This window comes from Paramormyrops kingsleyae, chromosome 8, assembly GCF_048594095.1.
Source record: "Paramormyrops kingsleyae isolate MSU_618 chromosome 8, PKINGS_0.4, whole genome shotgun sequence".
Classification (NCBI taxonomy): Eukaryota; Metazoa; Chordata; class Actinopteri; order Osteoglossiformes; family Mormyridae; genus Paramormyrops; species Paramormyrops kingsleyae.
This window is the reverse complement of record NC_132804.1, coordinates 18,141,938-18,165,153: the sequence shown is the minus strand read 5'-3', so window position 1 is coordinate 18,165,153 and position 23,216 is coordinate 18,141,938. Positions and strand designations below refer to the sequence as shown.

Here is a 23,216-nt window from a genome sequence, read left to right as displayed (position 1 = left end):
CATGTCACATTTTAAATGGCGAACGTCTCCTGCTTGGTATTAATCCTTTGCAGCCTGCTGTACAGAGAGTACAAATGACAGAAATACACCGAGTAAAGCAAATAAGTCTTCTGACAGCCGGTTTAATAAAGAATAAAAAAAATCCAGCAGTTGCTTATAGATTAGCCAATGTGCTGATTTTCACGTCACGTTTGCGACCTGGCCACACCCTTAATGTATTAATGTATGCGGGCTCCGCCCACAATGCGGCAGTATAAACGACAAAGCATCACAACGCTTTTCACTAGTTACTACGTCGACCCTTAGCCGTCGGGTAAAGTAACGTTATTTTATTTTGCAGAAAAAGTCAAAGAAACGGTCGTTTCTTTTTTTATATTATTACTTTAAGCAATATAAACCCCCGGAAACATGGTGAGTAATTTAATGTTTTATGTAGTTGTCCCACTTCATATATTTAATACATCCCTTGTGTTGAATTAATACGTGGCAGTACAGTATGGCTTCCTGTCTTTAAATTTTAATAAGATAAAAAAAACGATAAACCGTAATATTAGGGCAGGATTAATTACAGCAAAGCTGTAACTGCGGCGTAGATGATGCACAAAATATCCTGTGCGCATTTTGGCGGGTCAGGAGTAAACGAGCGTTTTTTCTCCTCTAGTCTGCATCTTCGTAGTAATTGTGAATTTTTATTAGTGTAACTATTTTTTTAAACAACGTTTTCGTGTGTGTGTTTGTACGTATAGTAGTGGGACTAGATGTAGAACCTTCGAGATAATCTCTCACGTGCTGCACAAGCGGGTTCCATATCATACACATACACACCACACATACACATATATAATATAAGGGAAGAAAAGCCACCAGTCTGAAATCAGGACTTGGTTCGATTGGGGTCCGCGTGGCTGTCGGTGCACGTTGTCTGCATTTTTAGCGGGAAGTCTTTCCCGAAACGATTGTCGCCTGCTCTTTCTTTGTATGGTGATTTCCCACCCCGTATTTCGCGGATCACTGGGTGGCGATATGACATTCTTGTCTCGTAATCGTGGATTACAGCGAATAAAGCTTTTCTTCAACGCGCGGAAAGCGTGGAGGGGCACCTTCATGCAGACTCACACTCTGCAGTGTGGCGTATAAAATATTGCATCATTTGTACATAAATATCTAGTTTTTCGCGACTGAGAGACAAAGGGCCATACGGGGTTCACGTTTATTGTGTCAGCAGCTGATGAAATTTTGCCCCACCCTTCTGTCTTCCAGTTGGGATAATATGCCCTCGACTCTAAAATGTGGTCTAATACGCGAATAGCGGGATATAATAATTATATCAAACCGCTGAATATCTAAGTGTTTACTCTAGGGTATTAAAAGGAACGCGTTGATGTTTGGCTTTCGAAATTATAACGGGAAACCGAGGAATGCCGCGATATCCGTCGTCAGTAATAGTGCAGTAATGTGGACAGGCGTCCCTGTAAATCAAAACTGCGTGCCCTATCAATGTTCTGTTCTGTTACTGGAAAATCATTTTTATATGAGGGAAGAATGGCTCCATAATTAGCCTTTGAATGTTGCGGGTTTATTTCTCTGCAGAACAGGGCGGTGCCTCCTGGAAAAATTTACTAGTCATTCATTTACTTAGTCTCGGCCTTATTTGTGTGGTACACCTTCCTAATGGCAAAATCAAGTGGTTGCAGTGTAACATTTACAATGGAATGATTTATATTAAGTGGATTTTTTTTACACTAAAAGGAATGGGGTGGGATGTGCTGGCTGACATTTTAGTCACAGTGAAGGTCATTCTCAGTGTTTCCAAAGCTTCTAAAAGTAAGCCGTGAAAATGACCAGTTTCTTCAGGGTTATCATCATATGCTTTTAATTTGATGAGGAAACTAATTCAAATTTTCTGTTTTCCTCCAGCGTGAGTGCATCTCCATCCACGTTGGCCAGGCTGGTGTCCAGATTGGCAATGCCTGCTGGGAGCTCTACTGCCTTGAGCATGGGATCCAGCCGGATGGGCAGATGCCCAGTGACAAGACCATCGGAGGAGGGGATGACTCCTTCAACACCTTCTTCAGTGAGACGGGAGCTGGGAAGCATGTGCCCAGGGCTGTCTTTGTGGATCTGGAGCCCACGGTTATTGGTAAGCTCTCTTCCTGGGCCCATTGAGTCAGCGCAGAACCCAACTTTGCCTCTTTGCTAATGATTAAGTTTGTTCCTTCTCAGATGAGGTACGTACTGGGACCTACCGGCAGCTGTTCCACCCTGAGCAGCTCATCACTGGCAAAGAAGATGCTGCCAACAACTACGCCCGTGGGCATTATACCATCGGCAAAGAGATCATCGACCTGGTTTTGGACAGGATCCGCAAACTGGTGAGAGTCCTATACCATATTTACTCTGTTCTAGTTCCCCCCCTCAAGTTTTTACTCAGATCTCTTCTTTCACTTTCTCCAGGCTGACCAGTGCACAGGTCTCCAAGGATTTCTGGTGTTCCACAGCTTTGGAGGTGGTACCGGTTCTGGTTTTACCTCCTTGCTGATGGAACGCCTGTCTGTTGACTACGGCAAGAAGTCCAAACTGGAATTCTCCATCTACCCTGCCCCTCAAGTGTCCACGGCTGTAGTGGAGCCCTACAACTCTATTCTAACCACCCACACCACCCTAGAGCACTCTGACTGTGCCTTCATGGTTGATAACGAGGCCATTTATGACATCTGTCGAAGGAATCTCGACATCGAGCGTCCAACCTACACCAACCTCAACAGGTTGATTAGCCAGATTGTGTCCTCCATCACTGCTTCCCTGCGATTTGATGGTGCCCTCAATGTTGATTTGACAGAATTCCAGACCAACTTGGTGCCCTACCCTCGTATCCACTTCCCTCTAGCTACTTATGCTCCAGTTATCTCTGCGGAGAAGGCATACCATGAGCAGCTTTCTGTAGCTGAGATCACAAATGCCTGCTTTGAGCCGGCCAATCAGATGGTCAAATGTGACCCTCGCCACGGCAAGTACATGGCCTGTTGCTTGTTGTACCGTGGTGACGTGGTACCCAAAGATGTCAATGCAGCCATTGCCACCATCAAGACCAAGCGCACCATCCAGTTTGTTGACTGGTGCCCCACTGGTTTCAAGGTTGGCATCAATTATCAGCCTCCTACTGTGGTTCCAGGTGGAGATCTGGCCAAGGTTCAGAGGGCTGTATGCATGCTGAGCAACACCACTGCTATTGCAGAGGCCTGGGCTCGCCTAGATCACAAGTTTGATCTGATGTATGCCAAGCGAGCCTTTGTGCACTGGTATGTGGGAGAGGGTATGGAGGAAGGAGAGTTCTCTGAAGCTAGGGAGGATATGGCAGCCCTGGAGAAGGATTATGAGGAAGTGGGTGTTGATTCAATTGAGGGTGAAGGTGAGGAGGAAGGAGAGGAGTACTAAGGGTGACTGGCTTTCTGCTTTAGTACATCTCAAGCATGCTTGTTATTGGTCAGAAGTTTACATACCTTGGCATTTCTTATTAGTTTAGAGTATTACTACCAAGTACTATCACACGAGTATTTGTTGACTTGTGACACCTAAATTGTAAACAAAATACTGTGCTTGTGTCTGGTGTTGTAATCTCCAATAATAGCCAACCATTCTGATACTTAAATCTGGTACTTATTTCATGTGTTATTTTTGTAGTTTTCTTTTGACTGATATGCAATAAATTATTAAATTGAATCTCATTTCTAGATTTTTATTTAATATCTGCATCTGTGTTTACATTCTGCCTTGCAAACATGAAAAGCACCACAAATCAGTTGTGGATTTACACATATAATTAAACTCTTCAGCCTGGAACCAGATCTGCTATCATGTATAAGTGCTTTTTGTCATTGCTGGCCATATTTGCATAGTTGACATCTTACAATCAGACTTTCCTTGTTCATTCTAGACAGTATAGATTGTTTCCCCAATGAATGAAGTGTTTCTTTATGCGTTAAACAGATTGCGGGCAGTTATTCACAGGAAGTGAAGAACAGTTATTTGACTGCCTTATTCGTGCCCCACCCATGACTATGCAAATCTTAGTCCTGCATCCCTCTACTGGCCACAGAGACTTAAAGCTATGCTACAGTGACGTAGGGAAATGGAGATGACCCTTAAAGATTAGGTCAACCTTTTACACTTTCCGGATAGGCAAATTTTAATGCATACTGAGTTCCATATTTCAATCTTCTCATTTAGACAGGAATTTATTTAATTGGGGTTTTCCATTATCTAAATAATTTGCAGTTGATTTTCCAGAGCATTTGAATAGGCAGATACATGTAAGGCTTATTCATTCATATGTTTGATATGACGTTGAACTACCAAAGGTGTCTGGACTGGAAACTGCATTTGGCTGTCTATTCAAATCAGAAATGGAACCATAAATCTCAGTTAAGATAAAGTATGCACTATAACCAAAAATGCTCATTGTAGGCCTTTTATCAAAATTAGCAGAGTACATCTTATGGAAAAAATAAGGGGACTCTTGTTAACTTTAGATTATGATCCTTTCAGTTGGACTGCCAAGCTCCAATTCTGTAACTGAATTACATATGAAGTATTTAGTGTAATAACTCAAAAATGTCAAATTTGTGCTATGAAACAAAATGAGGGAAATACAGGCAAATTATGCATGACAGATGATTTTAGTAACCCTTCAATGTTAACTCCTCTGGAAGATAAAACTATTTACTTTTTGTTAAGGTCTAAACTATTAATAGGCTCAAGAATAATATGAATGAGAAATAAGGACTGTGGTAAGCTTTTTGATATGTGATGTGTTTAAAATGATTATCCTGCATGTATACAGAAGTAATCATTCTGATTAAGATAGAAAGTTCATATTATTGTATGACTTCTTAGAATCACATTCAACTATATTAAAACATAGATTGGAAGATTAACTTTGTAACATTTGCTAACATTCATATACAAATGCCTATAAGTCATTAATAGAAACAGATTTCTTTATCTTCCACTTGTTTTAACAGTGTTCCATCAAAATTTACAGGAAGTAATAGCTTTGAATGCAGAATGGCAGAGAGTAAAAAATCTGTGTGCAATATGTCTGCATCTGTTTCTTTCACACAAGGTAACACAAACCTTTCATTAATGTGGAGCAGCATAGCTGAGGAATGTATGGCAGCAGTGCTTTCAATTATATGAAAAGAGACAAGTTTGAATAATGAAGTTTTTTATGAGTGTAAAATTTCTATAACAAAAAGATATGGCATACACAATAAAATAGAAACACGACATACAATAAGAACGTCAAGTGTAAATGCCTGGTCAGTTTGTCAGTGCTTTTTGTGCTGTTAGGAAACTTAACAATAAAGCTGTATCAATTGCTAGATTAAGAAACACAGTTTTTACTGAAATATTGTTTTTTATTTTTATTTGTTGAATTTTCCTGTTGCTTCAAATACTGCAGGTGTTTGTGAAGAATGTAATGTCTACTAAAATATTCATGTACTTGAAGCACCAGACAATTACAAAAGCTGACTCCAGCCTTGATTAGTGTTAACAAATTTAATGATGATGTATCAGTTCATACCTGTGATAACTTTATGTATTTCAGAATATAGTTATATGTATTAGGAATGAATATTTTATATTTTTGTCTAGGAAAGTACGCCCCCATGTGGCCAAAATAAGCAGTCCTACAAGCTGATTTGCTTTTCTTGAGTATTTTTGAAAATACCCTTCAAATGTATTCTTGTTAATGCAAATAAAAAAGATGTAATTGATGTAAAAGTTTTGGTCCATACCTCAAACATTTTATGTTCCACAAATTTGTTGCTGATTAGATTCAATTACTGGGATGGAAAATAATTGCTTTCTCTCCTTCAGAAGAAGGATTAGAGAGGCGGAGCAGCAGAACAGTTCAATACACTCTAGATCGCTACTGGATCCTGTTACCAAACTAGTGCTGCACTGAAACTCAATATGGCCTCCAGTTCCCAAAACAGAGGACTTTTTTTCCAACATAATGAAGGTATAAGTTTGTTGAGGGTACAGAAAATGTTTACAAAAGGCTATGTATTATGGGTATTTTCTATTTCTATTTTCCACAAATATTGCTCTGTTAAAGACTATAAAAAACATTGCTTGAAACACTTCCTGCTCCATATAAAGCATTAAACTTTGATTATAATGACTCATGCAAAGCATACCTACAGAAAGGGCACTGCACGTCACTGCAAACGCCTGTGGACAGTGGTACAAGCACAGAGCTGTACACTTATACCCAGCCATGCTCAGGAAAACAAAGTGTTAAAGGTCACTGGGTCTCCCTTGTACATATTTAATGTATGTTTAATGTTAACCCTGGTTTTGTGTCAAATTTTTTTTCACATGCAGTATTAATAAAATTGTAATCACTTGTTTTCTGGTGCTTCGATTAGGTTAAGAGACAAAAACATTTTGTTCAATTTCCTGACTTAATATGCTTTTTCCATAAAGGTTTGTAAGTGACACTGTGTGTATAATAAAATCACGAAAGATCATTTGTGTGTATAATGGTGTGTGCATGTAATAGGCCCGTTAGTAATAGCTGCAGTGTGTGTTCTGACCCAGTTCACACCACCCCTCCCTGAAGAAGAGGCCGACTTTCCCCGGATGTCTGTCGGCTCAGCAGGTTCCACAGGAGCATGGGCACCGAGATCCTTCCAGAGCTTTCCAGTGTATCTTGCCTGAGTGGGTGGTACTCCTTGGAGCGCCTGGTTAGTACAAATCCACTCATCATCACATGACCTCAAAGCATGCCTATTCTACAGATATTTATCTATATTGAAGATAGCAGCCTAACTATGACCTAATTTTGCTGGATTTTTACTCAGCTTTACAGCTGGATAATTATCTTCAAATACCTTTATTTAGGATACTACAACAAAGATATAACCATTTTAAAATTCTGTGTTTAGCACTATGCTACCTACTGACCCTTTGTAACTGATTCTATAACGTTAAAGAACATTAGATTACTGTATCAAAAAATTGTTATGTCAGGGTAGCATAACATGGCACAACACAGCACGGATAAAGTCGAATGACATGGCAAGGCATTGTGGGAATAGATGAATCACCTGTATGTGATTGCTACTGCACCAACCGCAAAAGCCAAGATCATGACCCCCAGGACCATCGCCAATGTGCCAGCAGAGGAGGGGTTGGGGTCTGTACATGACACAAAATGTCAGACACAGTTTTGGCAGCAATACCCTGGAGAGTAGGCTCTCAACCCTGACCCACACTCAGTTCAGACTACGCTTGGTGTTTTGGTTGACAGCTCGTTCTTCACATTACCAGATCTGTTCATCTACTAATGAACTCCCATGTTGCAAGACCATTATTTCCCAGTGTCCCCCAATAGACATAAAGAATAAATAATGCTGTTTTCTCTTAGTGTGGGCACATACCTACTGTTACGCTGACTCTGGTGCTAGTAACGGCCAGGCTGACGTCGTTGGTCATGGACACGTTAATGCAGAAAACACCGGAATCGTTGAAGAACTGACGTAAAATCAGCTGGCACTCTGGGGAGGGAGTCACCGCGCTGCATTCCGTCTGCATTGGCGTGATGCAGTCTGCATCCGACACCACAGTGCAGACCTCGTTCGGCAGGCTGGTCAGGTGGTATTAATATACATATGTTAAAGAACTGAGCATGAGATGGAGTTAATATGACAAGATGATAGATGGCTGGGACTTCTGAGATGTTTTATTGTGGTAGTAGAGCGGCTTTGGGGTCTCACCTCCCTTGGCAGGTAACAGTAAGATCTACAGCATTCTGCTCAATCGCACTCATTGTCGCAACGTTGGCCACCTGCACAATCTCCACGCTTTCGATCCCCTCTGGAAAGGAGGAGACAGAGAAAGAGAGAGAGAGAGACAGATAGTGTTAGAGGAAGATGAGGGTGAATCCAATGCAAAAAGCTGAATGGGATGGAGACTGACTTACGAATAATATCTAGATTGACAGCAAAGGAGCCATAGCGGTAAATGACACAGCTGTTATCTGTAGGCATTTCTGGGGCCTGCCGTTTGGCGACCACCACTGGCACTGGAGCCACTGCAGTGCCTGTCTCTACTGCTGCCTCCACCCCATTGGCCACTTCAGCTGCTGCTGTTGCCTCTGCTGATGAGTACAGTGTTTGCATAATGCTATGATGCTATTGACTACAGTATGGTAAAAAACCAACAAAGAGGTGTTTTGAGTGCGTATTACCTGCTGCCTCCAGTTCTAACCTCGATGTCTCAGACACTGTTGAGGCAGTGACAGAGGCTGCTGCCACCACAACAGCTGAAACTGAGGCAGAGGGAATGGCAGGCTCTGCACTGTCTGCCTGGAGGATCTCCACAGCAGCATTTTCAGCATTGACTGTAATGCCATCTCCGCCCACAGGGGCGGCAGTGTTAGCTGGCTCGTCTAGGGTGACGGTGACTGGCAAATTTTCAACAACTGGGGCTGCAGAGGCTGCGTCGTCAATGGCAATTGTGTCAATCGCACCAGCCGGGGTTGCAACTTCAACAGCTGGAGCAGGAGGTGCAGTCTGGGCTTCCTCAGCAGCTGGAACAGCATCACCGTTGATGTCTGCGGCAGCTAGATTGGTGACATCATCTGCAGCTGGAAGAGAAGGGTCTACAGCTGCTGATTCAGGCAAGGCAGCCACGCCCTCGTCCGCTTCTACTTCGGAGGGCTGCACAGATGCACCCAGGATGATGTCGTTGACAGGGACAGGCTCAGTGACATCCACAGCTAGGCCGATGTCATTAGCCTGCTGTGTGGGGTCAGGAGGATTCACTGTCATATCAGCTCCATCAGCTGTGGAAGCTATAATAACTGGAACTGTAGATGGTTCGGTGGAGTCTCCTGAAAACACAGAGGAAACACTTCTAAGCAGCATATTTATTTGATGTATTCTTCAAATTTACTATGGGTTGGATGGAGTAATTCCTTAGTGGATTCCTGTGTCACCAGTGATAGGCAAGTGTTCTTAAGTTCTCACCAGTGGTGGTTTGCTCTGCTATAGGCGCAGAGGGCTGAGAGGTGACCAGGGCAGCAGTGGGGTTAGCAGGGGTAGGGGCATCACCTGGGGTGGAGCAACCAGCATTGGCAATGGATGCCTGTAGGACCACCTGAGGCTGGAAAAAGCCACTGGAGACGTATGTGTGAGTGACACTGAGTTCCCTGGAGATCAACGTGCCACTGCTGTCGCCGAAGTTCCAGGTGAAGGTGACATCGGAGTCCTTTAAGTACTGGCTGGGGTCATGCAGGTTGACCGTGAAGGCGATGGCACGATTCTGAATGAAGCTCTGATCTGCCTGATTGACATCATTCACTTGTGCAAGTGATACTGTGAAGGGGATTTGATCTAGGCAGAGTGGGGAACAGATTTCAGGAGGGCATGTTCTACAATACTACAAATATAATTCTCCAACTCTGACAAATGTGCAGTGTCATAAGGAATAGTACTTTTGATGTCTACTAGGTCATGTTCTGTCCAATCAAACTCTTGTCTGGCCTACCTGTGATGGAAAACTGTGTGATGCCGTAGCCCAGGGGAATGAATTTGTCCTTGCCACGGCAGTGATAGATGACAACCTCCATGTTGTATGACCCCTGGGCAATGTTGTCTGTGCCAATCATCAGGAAGGAGGAGGGACCATCGGCCACTTGCCAGTAACGCCCTGGGACAATAAAGCCCACGAGATAATGTGAGGGGAAAGGAAACCCTCTTCTCCCTCATAGCCAGACGAGCTGAACACACAGGAACCTCAGGATTTGTGGTGGGCAGAAGATGCATTTAGGATCCTTCAAAAAGAAAACAGAAAAGCAGCAGCTTACCCCAGGTTTTCCAGACAAACACATAGCGGGGCTTCTTCTCTGAAACTTTTGTAAAGGGAGTGCCATCGGGAAAGACTCCACTCCACTCCCCAGTGGTGTTTCGCTCTGGGTACACAGGCTGTCCCTGACGGTACTGTGTCCCTGCAGCAAAAGACCCAGCCCCTGGTCATCAGTATGTTGGGTTTGCATGGAGAAACACAACAAGTCCAGCAAAAACATATTTTCCTCATGAGTTGACAAAATACAGCTGGGAATTGAATATGTTGTGTTTGTTATAGTGACAAAAACACTATATGCCCACCTAGCAATGGAGCGCATACTAAAAACAGGCTTGGATTCAACAAAAACAGAGTAGTACATCAACATAAATAAGGTCAACGTGACCCTTGTTCTCACCATTAATCGTACAGTTCTGAGCCCACACAACCTGTCCGTCAGGCTGCACAGTCTGGTTCTGTGGGAAACGTATGTCAATGTTGAAGATGACCTTGGCACCAGATATGGTGGGTGAGTCATTCTTGATATCAAATGTCACCTCGCCACCTGGTTGAAAAGATGACAAAGCAAATAATATGGAAGAATAATTCCCTTAAGATCATGTTTTTGTGGAAATTAGATTGAAATTAGATTTGATTAAATTAAACTAGATACATTTCATTGATTCTGGGGGGAGATTTTTGAACGTTGTTGATCCTGGAGAAAATTCTAGAAACAGGGAGCAGCAGCTTTCAGACAATATGAAACATTCATTGACTGGGTCAGGGATTACAAAGTCATTCCCCATTTCAGCAGTTTTGGAATTTTACAGTTTTTGGAAAACTGTAGCATTTATTATGACTAAATTGCTAATTGAATTTACAACCATTTGGACTCAAGGCATACTGATAACCCATAAAGCATGCTAAATAGATATCAACTATTATATATGGGGGGGGGGGGGGGGGGGGTAAAGTAATCAAATATTAACTTCCATTCATCCACCTTCTTGAACTGCTTATCCAATCAGGACTGCAGCAAGGCGTGCCCTATTGCATTATGCATACTGTACTGGAAAGAATGTAACCCAAACTGGGTGTCAAGCTGCCTTAAGACATACATTCATGTTTTAAAATCTCCATGACTGTGGATGGCACAAGGGAAATGGGAAGCAAAGGGTGATTTTCCCAATCAAAATATGAGGCAATTACAGATCACTCAGCCATCGCTGATTTTTTTTTGTAATAGCATCCAGCCGCTATAAGATAAAAACATGACAACGACAGAGTCTGATCTGTAATTTATATTGTAATATGTGAAAATACACCTTTCCAGCAGTCTTTGTAGCGAGAGTCCCCATTTTTCCACACTGGGTACACCCGTGAATTCCAGGATCGATAGCGTGTAAAACTGGTTTTAGTTCCTAAAAGAACAAGAATAACACAAAAAAATCAGATTAGTCGTATTTGAACTCCACTAACATGAGTATACTGCTTCAGAAAGTCCAATAAGCTATTCTTAAGCATTCGTTAAAAGACCATTGTTTTTTAAGAGAGAACTCTGCAAAGAATGTTGCAGAAAGGCTAATAGTAAATTGTGATCTGGATGCCAAACAATATATGCTCACTGTTCTCAAGCTGCTCCCATTTATTTTATACAGTTATTTGATCTGAAGAAGCTGCGTGTTTGTGTCTCTGTGTGTGTGTGTGTGTGTGCTACCAGCACATAGGCTAGCACATACAGTATGCTATTCCAGAGATCCTAACCTGTGAGAGTCACATGATCCCTAACAATCGCCCTTAATCCCTTTCATGTGATTATCAGCTGAGAGTAGGCAGCCATAATCCTGATTCTGGTAAGGGTGAAGGTCTCTACAGGAATCTCAGAGTCCTGAGGATGCTAATCTGTGTGGCCCCACTTGCATAATTAATTATGGGGGGCCAAGGGATGATAAAATAATCAAAATAAAAATGTTCAATGTTCTAATCAGAATGAGTCGGAACCTTTTATATGTACAAAAACACCTGAAAATAAAAACTAAAATGATGCAAAGAAAAAATACCTATGGATATTTACATATTTAACATTAGGGGGATGTGACTTTCTGATGTGTGTCCTGACCTCCTACTGAACATTTCTGTGAGAATTACCCATCCGTCCCTCATGCAAAACAGATTGAACATATTTTTTCCTTTCCTCCTTTCAGCCCCAACAGCTGCCATTGTTGTGGTCATACTATATAATAAACAGAAATCATAACCTGTTACAATACTCAGTATTAGTACTGTAGTGATTAATTAGTACCTACATCTTATTTTTTTACACTTCTAATATGCATATATTTTACAATATGCAAACATTAAATGTCTTGTAAATGCCACAATTAATATATGGTATGTTGGTTCAGTAGAGTAGCAACAGCTCAACAGTTAGCTATCAGTAAGACCTCCAGCTGCTGGATTATCATACAAAGCTAAAGCACATTGAAATGCCCAGACACATAGGATAGGAAAACTTATATGCTTTTATGGTTTTCACAAACATCTTTTATTATTGCACAAATTATTATTATTGCACTCAGCCATGATATATATATATCTCAGTGACTTTTCGTCAAATAATACTATTTCAGTACATAATTGTTTTTTTCATATTAATACTGCATACTGAAACCTGTTTAATCTATTGATCTCACAACACACAGTTACTAAGATAATTGAAGGGGCAATTTCCTAAAAAGACAGACAGACAAATTGAACCACCACTCTGGATTCAAATCCAGTCCATGGATATGTGACATTTACTGCATGTACAGAACCTTACCATTGAAATATAAGCTAATCGAATATAAATCACTCAACCTTTCTGTTTAGTAAGATTCACATTTACTCAGGAATAACAAACCAAAATGATCTTCCATTTACCATTTGTCTTTACAACCTAAAATACAAAGCATTTGTTCCTCTGATCATATAACATTTAATTTCATTACTTAATTGTCAATATTATATTAAGCATTAATTTACTGAATCCAATTAAACATCATAGCAAATTGACCTTATACTTTGCAATGGTTTATAAGCAGTTTATAAGCAATTTACTCAGCTACTGAAATATCGCATTCTATGACTGGACCTAGCATTCCCATACCATCATTTTCATATTGTTAGCCTGTTTACTCATATGCTTGGCATTTAGATTCATCAATAAAATACTTCTCTGACTTTTCCCTTTCCAATTCATCTGCAGTCCCTAAATATATGAAGACAGGCATATTACAGTTAAGCTTTACTTACTTGCTGCAGCTGATGACAAGATGCAAGCAAATGTGACAGCAGCAAGAAAGGTCCTCATTTTCTGGGTTTTTGTGCCTTAATGTTTCTAATTATCAGATGAAATAGTTTCCCTTTTCTGCATTTCAGCACCTTACCAAAACCCCTCAAGTGACTGATATAATCGCCGAGGTCCTCTTTAAAAGATCTGCAAAGTATTAATTAGCATAAACTTGCCCCTCACTACTGACATCACATGATGCCTTCAACAAGGTACTTCCTACCCCTATGGTTACTTGGGGGTAAAATACCACAAAGATTATTTGTCACGTATAGAAATTACACCATTAAATGATAACTAGCCTAAAACTCAAAACGTCCTACTAAAATGGATAAAATTAAAAGTATAGTTGGCTAAACAATTATAAAATATTTTATGAAACCAAAAAATATCAGTATGTTGGCACAAACTACCCCGAATTCATATTTTTAGCATTTTAAACTCACACTAGCATTTCAGTACAATACTGAATATATGAATGTTGAAATGTTGCAATGGGTGACACCTCATCCAGGGTTATTCCCTGCCATGTTTCCATAGCGTCTCGGATAGGCTCCCGGCCCGTGTTCCTGAATAAGACAAGTGGGAACAGAAAATAGATGGATGAATGGATGGATGGATGGATGGATGTTGAAATGCAACAAACTGAACACAATAAAGACATTGATTTTTATTTTCAAATGAGTAATAAAACAATCATCCACCCAACTTACAGTCACGCAGTCAGAGGGTGTGGAGGCCTGGAAGTCCATTCCAGGGATTGCAGGACTCTGACAGGAGATCATTCAATCACAGAAAATTAATATTATGGACAATTTAGAAATACCAGTTAATTTGATTGCAGGAGGAAACACAGAAAACACATAGAATCATGCAAATTTTAAATACACATCACCATGCTACCCAAATAAGAAAACACAAATTTTTATGTATCTAGATTATATATAAATTATGCATATAAAAAACTCACATTACAATAAAAGAGACAACATTTTAAACAATGTTTTATGGTGCTTTTATTTCTGTTAGATGAAAAATTCAGTTTGGACAAGGAAAGAGACAACTTGTTGGAAGAAGGGCACAAATGTAGGAGATATACGGTGGAAGCTGATTGACTGCCACTTATGACGCGAAGCACCATGAGCAGAGAAACAGCCCTTTCATTATTTGCACCCATTCTCTGGTGTGGGAACGTTGTGACAAAGGGGGATGATAGCAGAGTGACTTGCGTGATGAGAAAGGGAAGACAGTCATGTACGCCAAATGTTGGCCTGCCGTACTTGTGAAAGACCCCAAAGCTATGCAAGGGGGGGTCACAAGACAATGCTTTAAGAAGGCAGATCAATGGGGCCCATTTATTCTTTACTCTGCCTGTTCTACAGCACACACAGCCTCACTTCCCCCCTGGGCCATCGCTTAATCTCCCGACAGCTCATTGCATTCCATTAAACTCAAGCCCTTCTAATGTCTACACACAAATTAACTACATCTTTCAGAAGACATAACTAATAATACGTTATTTCAACATTAGCTAAATTCAATATCTGGTCCTATTTCAAGTAGCAAGCATCAAAAACATACTAATTAAAATGTGTCACTTTATTTTTTGATATAATTATTATAGTTTGATAATATTCCGTGGTCTGGAATTCTGTAATTCAAACCAAAGAATAACAAATGCTAACAACTGAATGGGTGCCTTGTAAGGCATAAGGCAAGACTACTTATTTTCAGTGAAAGAGGGGTCTGTTTGTAACTGTACTCCAGCGGGAGACCATAGTAAGCCCATCCCTTTGGATGTCCTTTTCGGGCAAAGCAATTCATGTGACTACTCATGTGCTTATGGCCTGCTAAATCCAACTAAAGAAACAGACTAAGTATGCCCTTTTGTATACTGCGTGGCATGTATGAAAACTTCCGAATACTGTAACACAAACTGTTTAAAAAATAATCTGTCATAGGGCACCTTCCAGTTTAACTTTATCGTCTACCTGAATGTGGATCTTTATGTCACAATTAAACTTTTTATTTAAAGGTAATAAATTACAGTTAATCGATATCACTATTACAGGACTACATGGGTTAAGTGATAATAATAATGTCAAAACAATAGCACGAGAGTTTAGTGTCCAAATTACATGATAAAAGTGTCTGGGATGATCTCCATATTCATCCATTTTAAGCTCCGGGTCCTGAAACATGTTAGAAATGGTCTGGAAAGGATCCATTCCTACGAGATAGAACAAATAATGCTAAAATAACATATTCTGTCGCCCTGAGATGATGTAGACAGGGAAATAGCAGGACACTTTGAAGTGTGAGTGGCTTTCAGTGACATGACATGGATAAACCGAAACATAATCTTAGTAGTTCGATAGGACAATAAAATGTTTGCTCACATTTTAAATGTGCTTTATACATCACATCTTGGACGATCGAGTGGAATATAAAATAACGTGCCCTGTAACAGGGAAGCTAAAACCAAAATTGGTATAAGGTCAAATAAATGAATTCCAGGTGACGCTATTTTAATTTACATATAATTCATCTTCCACTTATCCGTATAAGAGTGGATCGTCTTTTTTGTGTAAAATCTCAGTTCTTCTATCTATTTGATACTGGAACAAACTGAACTAAAGAGACTTAACGAGGCTACACAATCTTGAGAATTTCCAAGAACATTTCGATTAAGCAGGATCAAGAATCTCTTGTGACTTCCAAATTCCCAGTAATTTGGCTTTTGAGAGAAATTCCCCACCATTGTTTCCAGTCGTAGCAGATCTAAATGCACAAAAAGCTTTGTCAGTTGACTATCACACAGTCGTAGTATATAACCACAAACAATTCCATTAAAGGTAAAATATATGATCTATATTGTAGATCAAGTAGCCAAGGACGTAGATTTGAGTGTGGACAGTAGGGACATATTTCTACAAGTATTGTGAAGGTTTGTGTTTAAGATGACGAGGGGGATCGAAGGATTCGTACCCGGGAGCAGCCAATACTGTATTTCACTCAAGTAACTTTTCGTGGCAAAGACAACCGCCTTTTCATTTTTAGTAGGCGGGGCTAATCATTAACCGCATCCTTTTATTGGTTTATGGCCGAATGGGCGTGTCGCAGCGCCACAAAACCAACCCCATCACAATATGCCCGAGCTCGGAGGGGCTGGATGGGGGGGGGGTCACTGCCCAAATCTTGATTCAAGGGGCGTGGTGAAATCAACGCGGGAACTGGAGTATTCGGTTTCTGCTGTTTTTGAGTAGGATCGGTGTCTATGTCTGAAGAAGTGACTTTAAAAACATATACATATGTAATGTTCCCTAATATCTTGATATTATCTTGAAGATATTTTTTGGGCTGAGGAGGAGGAGGAGCAGCGGTGGTGCTTCGATTGCTCGGCGGGCGGAAGGAAACCGGCAAGCAAAGGCGGGGGGGGGGAGCGCACGAGCCGCTGTCGGGGACATGGAGTCATTTCAGAAAGTGGAGAAGATCGGTGAGGGCACCTACGGGGTGGTGTACAAAGCCAAGAACAAGGTCACCGGAGAGACCGTCGCTCTCAAGAAAATCAGGCTGGACACGTGAGTGTGACTCGTGTCCTCTTCCCAATGGCGGTGCTGCCCGTTTCATTGGCAGCTTGTTGATATCGACAAGTTATGCAGACGTTTGTAACGGGCTAATTGTACTGAAAATGCATTGAAGTGCACGGAAGTCTTAGAGTTATTTCTTCTTTGAGTTTTGTTTTAGATGCTCATCATGGTGGTCGTATAAGTGGGGTATAGCCAGCTCAGGTTTTAGGCAGTAATAAGGTTCCTCGTCTATAAGCGCTAAGCGAGCGGCCTAATGTATAGTTGGAAAGAAAGATGGGTTAACTTAAACAACTTTAGAGGCATTTTACTGCCACGGGGTCTGAGTTTAGAAGCGCCCAGCGCTTGGATTTAATAGTAAACTTCGCTGGGGGGAACCTTTAAGGGGGGAAGCAAATTACCGTCTCACTTGCGTGCATTACAGAATAGCTTCCCTTTTCAGCTTAACTTGGGGACAAACCGCAAGCAATGTGTGCATCTGGTGGGTTAGAAGCGGAGTGTTGATGTTATTAGCCTTGTTTTGTTTCAGAGAAACGGAAGGAGTTCCCAGTACTGCCATCAGAGAAATCTCCCTCCTGAAGGAGCTCAGCCATCCTAATATTGTCAAGTCAGTGGCGGCGTTACGATTTTTTCCCCCCATTAATTAACTTATTGCTCGATGACAGAAGCAATCCTTGTTATTATTGACTAATGCGATGTTCTTTGGGTTTGTTTTGTGAGTTGACTTTATGTTTTAAAACACTCTTTACATTACGTATGCAGTTCTTACATTCCCAGTATTCTTTCCTGTAGACTCCGTGATGTTATTCACACAGAAAACAAACTTTATCTGGTATTCGAGTTTCTTCATCAAGATCTGAAGAAGTTCATGGACTCTTCCTCAGTTACTGGCATTTCCCTCCCATTAGTAAAGGTGAGGACCGTGAAAATGAAATATGGAGAATAAAATAATGTCAGCTGATTCATTGTTGTTGTAAGCACATTTCTGATGATTTGCTCTAGAATAGTAAACAAGTCAACATATAGGCTTGACTTATAGTATGGTAAAGTGTCTTTCTGTTGTCAGCAGTGATTTGGTAATGAAGTTAAGTTGAGTTATGCTCTGAAGGTTGTGTATTTCGGTTTTTGGTGCTGCATGTTGCATATTGCTGTCTGTTATTTTCAAACTTCAAAAGGCAACTGTGGTTTTTTTTACAGTACAGTCAAAAATGTAACATTAGGAATAATCATTATTTTTCTCTCTCCAGAGCTACCTCTTCCAGTTGCTGCAGGGACTTGCTTTTTGCCATTCTCATCGTGTGTTACACCGTGACCTTAAGCCCCAAAATCTCCTCATCAATGCCCAAGGGGAGATCAAGCTAGCTGATTTTGGTCTGGCTAGGGCATTCGGGGTACCTGTTCGCACCTACACCCATGAGGTGAGAAACAAAAGATATCTGGACTGTCTATTACAGATAATTTCAGATATTTGCATTAAGGCATTATTAAACAGATTAGTTGTTTAAGTGATGCTTACAGTTTCAGAATGTATTGTGCCTCATTTCTGTACTTGGGAATTGAGTAAATCTCAGCCCCTATCCCATTAGTGTCATGTTGCCAAACTAGACAGCCCTAGTCAATCTGCACAGTTTTGTATGCAGGAAAACGTTTTTTCCTCCCTAATGTAAATGCCACAGCAAAAGTTTTTTTTTTTTGGATGAGTCCAGAATCATGGATAGATTTCTGCCCTTTCTGTGCAGTGATGTTAAATCTGCTGGCAATCTGTCTGTTGCAGGTGGTGACTTTGTGGTACCGAGCACCAGAGATTCTCCTTGGCTGCAAATACTACTCCACGGCAGTCGATATCTGGAGTCTAGGGTGTATTTTTGCTGAAATGGTAAATGCTCATTAGCGTTTTGTGTTGTGTCCTTGGTGATGGGTAGTCACCAGTACAACAACTCAGCGGTGTCAATTCTCCCATCAAGTACTAAAGTAAAAAAAAAAACAAAAATAGTTACATGCGTTTCAATTAAGCGTATTCTCCCCTCATCGGCGTGGACATGTGCATCACACTTAACCGAAAAGAAGGTGTGGTCCTATAATTAATTTAAAGGGTGTTGCACCCTTGATGATTTTGGCAACAAGTAAAACGTGGAACATGGACTATTTAATTTTTATTGTGAGCCTAATTGAAATCCACAGAAAATTTTCATTTTGAAAATGAAAGCATTCCAGTAGCCTACTATGCATAAATGTAGTCATTTTCAGGAGAACGAATTAGCCATATTAAAATTGTGTAAGTTATAGCTCTGATTTAATGATCCCTCAACCATTTTCCTTGAATAGGCATCACCATTGCAGTTGTAAGGTTTAAAAACATCTTATCTAGTTTTGTGTTATTTTGATCTTTCAACTTTACTGCAACTTACCTACAATAGACAATCAGTTGGTATACAGTAAAATCCCGTTATATGGTTACCAGTTAAGCGAGTGTCCTGCTCAGGTACGTCACTTGGGGTTCCCTCAACTAGGTCATGAAGTACATGTATGTGTACAAAAATGCAGGACAGATCGGAATAAAACTGAGCGCTTCACGATAAACCCGGAAACGTGATGCATTCAGTGTCGGACAATTGCCACTTATCAAGACAACGGGATCCCTGTCTATCCCACTTTTGCAGGAGTGCAAATACATGCATTATGGCTTAGGACTGTGAGGACACAGTACTTCCTTTGAACCTACTTTTTACACATTTTAAAATGTATGGATAATTTTTTTTAACCAACCAGTCATTTAGCCTAGTTGATTTCACCTACTAGGCATGTTCACAGTCAGATGTCACTTGAACCATGCCTAATGATAATATATTTTGTATATACTTAAATACTGTTGTGTTATGTAGTCCTTATATAATAATAATAATTATTCATCTATTTTTGAATTGTGACATTTTCAAAATGTATAATACATGTTGGAAAGTTTCGTTTTTGTTACATGTTCGGGTTTTCTGAAAACTGCAGTATTGTGTTTGGCTGTGTAGAGGTGTGTGACAGCCTTGTAGAGCACATAGTGAAAAGTGCACTTAAGTCAGTGGCAGAATGGAGTTAAGGGTCATTAACATACGATGCCCAGATTTTTATGTTACTCCGCTGAAAGTGCATGTCTAGCTTGAGTGGAGTTCAACGCCAAACTTAAGTCTATGGGAGAATATGCTTCAGTCAGAAAAGTGAATGGTTAACAGTTTTTTTTTTTTGTTAAGTGCATGGAAGAATTGAACCGAGCATGATTAGTGTTTGGTGGAAATCCTTGTTCAAGATCCATGTACGACATCAACAAAACACAAATTGGCATTAATTTTTCTGCATTGGTTGAGAAGATGCATTAATTTATGCAAGTTATTTTAAACATTTGTAAGGCAAATGTAGTTGGCCTTCCCTGTTCAACAATTTTTTTTTACTTCCATTGGAGGAAGAAATAATAGATGAATTATGTTCATTCACTTTTGAATCACTTAACTAACTTTTTGGTGTGACTCATTAATCTAATCAAGCTCTTTTTTTCTACCATGGTCATCATATGATTGCACTGACTTGTAGCTTGTCGTTTATTGCACCGTTGTTTGCCTTTTTGACCCACTATGCACTTTTCCCTGCCCCTGCAACTGTGGTACAAGAATTTCACTGTCTTCCTCAGAACACGTGATGATAAAACTTGAATTTGATTACTGCTAAAAACATCGAAATTAGATTACTTCAGATTTGCATAAACATTACTTGCATGATAGCTGTGTGGTTTGTTTTAGTGTTTTAGGATGTGCTGTCTAGCTACAGGTTATTACCTGTTTCTCAATATGCCTGTGCTTGATCTCATCCCCCAGGTCACAAGGAGGGCATTGTTTCCAGGCGATTCAGAGATTGATCAGCTCTTTCGGATCTTCCGCACTCTTGGAACCCCTGATGAGGAGGCCTGGCCGGGTGTAACGTCCATGCCAGATTACAAGCCCTCCTTCCCAAAATGGGCACGACAAGAGCTATCCAAAGTGGTTCCTCCACTCGATGAAGACGGAAGGGATCTGCTGGCGGTAAGCTGCATGAGGAATATAGTTTTTTTTTAATCAGTATAAAATGTTGACATCTCAGATGTCAGTTATGCATTGTATTAACTTGAAGTAATTTTTACATGAACGTTTGTTTTTTACAATAAGGAATTGTTTTCTGGTAAAGATTTAAGTTCTGTTTGCATTCTGTGAAATTGAGTATAACACTATTGTCCACTTTGTAAGTCAGTCAGCAAATTTTTAATTTAGTATGCAGTATTGTCTACTTTGGGAGTAACAATATAGGTATGATATATCCTCTTTTTCTTTCTCAAGCAAATGCTTAACTATGACCCAAGTAAGAGGATCTCTGCCAAAAATGCCTTAGTCCACCGGTTCTTCCGTGACGTGACCATGCCGATTCCACACCTGCGACTCTGAAAGACCAGCAGAGATTGGACACTTGTTAGTGGAGGAGCCTGTGCTGCATTACCTGGATGCCCTCTGCTGTTTTTTATAACTGCTCAGAAGTGGAGTGTTATCCCTTTCAGAATTCAATGGACTACATTGGTGCTCTTTTACAGCGACTCAATTTCTGCTAATTTCTAGCTGCCATTTTGAATCTCTGGTTTTAAGTCTCAGTCAAGCAATAATTTTACCTTTTGAGACTGAGTGGAGAGAACTCATATAGACCATCTAACGTTCCACAACTCCCAGTTCTAAATGCTCTTTGGAAGGATAACTTCTTGGGATTAGAAAATCACAGCCCTTTTTTGTACCGTTAATAAATTTGTATTTGGTAAATGGGGGACAAAAAGGTTAATTTTAGCAATCCTCCGTATTTGTCATTTACCTAGAAAATTGCTGATCAGTGTTTTTTTGCCCTTTTAGTACTTGGCTTTATGATGTGTAGATGTCAGTAAATGTTATATCTTTGTGGGGTGGGCACAGAAATAACCAGTTCTTGTTTTAATAAGTTTTGAAAACCATCTAGCTAATGTATATCTTTTCATACAAAATCAACACATTGTACATTTCTCATTCATGAAATGTGTTCACCTGTACAGTTTTTGTACGTATTATAGGTTTATATTCAAAAGGTGGAATAAAATCAGTTTATGTTCTCTTTTTAAGCATTATCCTAAATTAAGCTATTGTTCCAATGTTGTTCCAGTATGGTATGCAGACATATGTTCATATGCTGTCTGTTTTTGCATAATACTTAACACAATAGAGAAAAGAGGACCGTATCTTTGCTTAGGCTGTTGAGATCTGGAGCTTTTTTTTTTTTTTTTTACTTAACCCGCCTAAACCGTGTTCATGCCAACGCCGTGACCGTTGACATTTTTGAATAACCGAAACTCGACGTCGGCAGTCGGACTCTGCTTAAAAACTGTAAAAAGAAAAAAAAAAGGCTCCTGTCGGTGTTCTGTACAATTTGTAATTCCTAAACCTGCTTTTTTGATAAACAGTTCAGAGTGTTATTGACGCAGACTTCCACGCAAGTCATTTGGCGGGTCCCACAAAACCATGGTGAACATAATAGCTTTTATGTAAACTGTAGTGACTATTATTGGAGCAAATTTGTATTGCCATAATACACAATGTAAAATAAAACTTGTTATAACCAAATTACTTTCTTGGATAGGATCCAGATGCTTTACACGATCCTGTACACCGCTAGGAAATGAACGACTGGAAAAGCTTGGCCAAGCTGTAAGCTGGTTATCTGAGGAGGCGCCCAGTTACTCATGAGCCTCAGCTGTTGTCCCGTATATATTAGTATATTACCTTCTTTAGTACAGCTCACGTCCGAGACGCTTGAAACGTGCTAAATATATATTTACAGTATGGAGTCTATACACAAAGAAAGTTAACCGGCTGTCATAAAGTGTCGGCACTCCCAAGTGTCACCGCTAGTTGGCGGCTCACGCAACTTCCAATCAGCGTTTCTCCGCCTTACCCGGCGCTCTTTTGCCCCGCGGATTATTGGGAAACTGAGTGTGAGGAAGTGGCAAGCGAAGCTCTGTCGCATTTGTCCCACTTGGGGACAATGTGCGAATGTTCATTCGCCTAGGGCAAATATTAGAGTGGCTGTGTTCGAATTCAAGGGCCCTTTATATACACTTATGCGCTTTTAAAGTATGTTTTAATATTTACTAAAAACGTCACCACAGTGTGTAGTATCTCAGCACGCTTGGTTGTGTGTCAAATGGAACGAAGACTGTCCTGGCATAAACGCTACGCTGTTTCGTATAGAAGATAAGCATATCCGTGTGAGAGCGAAACTAGGGCTTTGTCAGAATTCAGGAGCTGCATCCTTCTAAGGCTGCTTTCGAAGACTGATGTGGTACAAGCAGCGGGACAAGGTCGTATTATTTTGAAGGTTCTTTCAAATGCAGCCTAGAAATTAGTTATTTTGCCGAG

The 23,216-nt window shown here is 40.4% G+C and overlaps 3 protein-coding genes across 3 annotated transcripts; 2 read left to right on the top strand and 1 right to left on the bottom strand.

Moving 5' to 3' along the window:
- Positions 1-250: 250 nt before the first annotated feature.
- LOC111854703 (tubulin alpha-1B chain) lies at positions 251-3,720 on the top strand. Its single transcript, XM_023832953.2, has 4 exons — positions 251-411; positions 1,918-2,140; positions 2,224-2,372; positions 2,455-3,720. The coding sequence occupies exons 1-4, from the start codon at positions 409-411 to the stop codon at positions 3,433-3,435; spliced, it is 1,356 nt and encodes a 451-aa protein (XP_023688721.2). The 5' UTR covers positions 251-408; the 3' UTR covers positions 3,436-3,720.
- A 1,487-nt stretch (positions 3,721-5,207) lies between these two features.
- Positions 5,208-20,708, bottom strand: pmela (premelanosome protein a). Its single transcript, XM_023832923.2, has 15 exons — positions 20,592-20,708; positions 13,900-13,956; positions 13,633-13,755; positions 13,150-13,333; positions 11,181-11,276; positions 10,274-10,420; positions 9,878-10,018; positions 9,559-9,720; positions 9,039-9,404; positions 8,258-8,902; positions 7,991-8,167; positions 7,785-7,884; positions 7,449-7,654; positions 7,116-7,206; positions 5,208-6,749 (listed from the first exon to the last, which is right to left on the bottom strand). Exons 4-15 carry the CDS (start codon positions 13,205-13,207, stop codon positions 6,608-6,610), a joined length of 2,331 nt encoding a protein of 776 aa, XP_023688691.1. The 5' UTR covers positions 13,208-13,333; positions 13,633-13,755; positions 13,900-13,956; positions 20,592-20,708; the 3' UTR covers positions 5,208-6,607.
- On the top strand, positions 16,355-22,424 carry cdk2 (cyclin dependent kinase 2). Its single transcript, XM_023832984.2, has 7 exons — positions 16,355-16,767; positions 17,303-17,380; positions 17,566-17,686; positions 18,021-18,191; positions 18,548-18,649; positions 20,631-20,834; positions 21,126-22,424. The coding sequence occupies exons 1-7, from the start codon at positions 16,652-16,654 to the stop codon at positions 21,228-21,230; spliced, it is 897 nt and encodes a 298-aa protein (XP_023688752.1). The 5' UTR covers positions 16,355-16,651; the 3' UTR covers positions 21,231-22,424.
- The last annotated feature ends 792 nt before the right edge of the window (positions 22,425-23,216 follow it).

Coding starts and splice junctions, on each gene's coding strand:
- LOC111854703 (XM_023832953.2), top strand. Junction 2,141..2,223: donor TCTGGAGCCCACGGTTATTG/GTAAGCTCTCTT, acceptor GTTCCTTCTCAG/ATGAGGTACGTACTGGGACC. Junction 2,373..2,454: donor TGGACAGGATCCGCAAACTG/GTGAGAGTCCTA, acceptor CACTTTCTCCAG/GCTGACCAGTGCACAGGTCT.
- pmela (XM_023832923.2), bottom strand. CDS start 13,207: ATGAGGACCTTTCTTGCTGCTGTCACATTTGCTTGCATCTTGTCATCA. Junction 9,721..9,877: donor GTTTGTCTGGAAAACCTGGG/GTAAGCTGCTGC, acceptor TTATTGTCCCAG/GGCGTTACTGGCAAGTGGCC. Junction 7,207..7,448: donor CAGAGTCAGCGTAACAGTAG/GTATGTGCCCAC, acceptor TGTCATGTACAG/ACCCCAACCCCTCCTCTGCT.
- cdk2 (XM_023832984.2), top strand. CDS start 16,652: ATGGAGTCATTTCAGAAAGTGGAGAAGATCGGTGAGGGCACCTACGGG. Junction 17,381..17,565: donor AGCCATCCTAATATTGTCAA/GTCAGTGGCGGC, acceptor TCTTTCCTGTAG/ACTCCGTGATGTTATTCACA. Junction 18,650..20,630: donor GGTGTATTTTTGCTGAAATG/GTAAATGCTCAT, acceptor CTCATCCCCCAG/GTCACAAGGAGGGCATTGTT.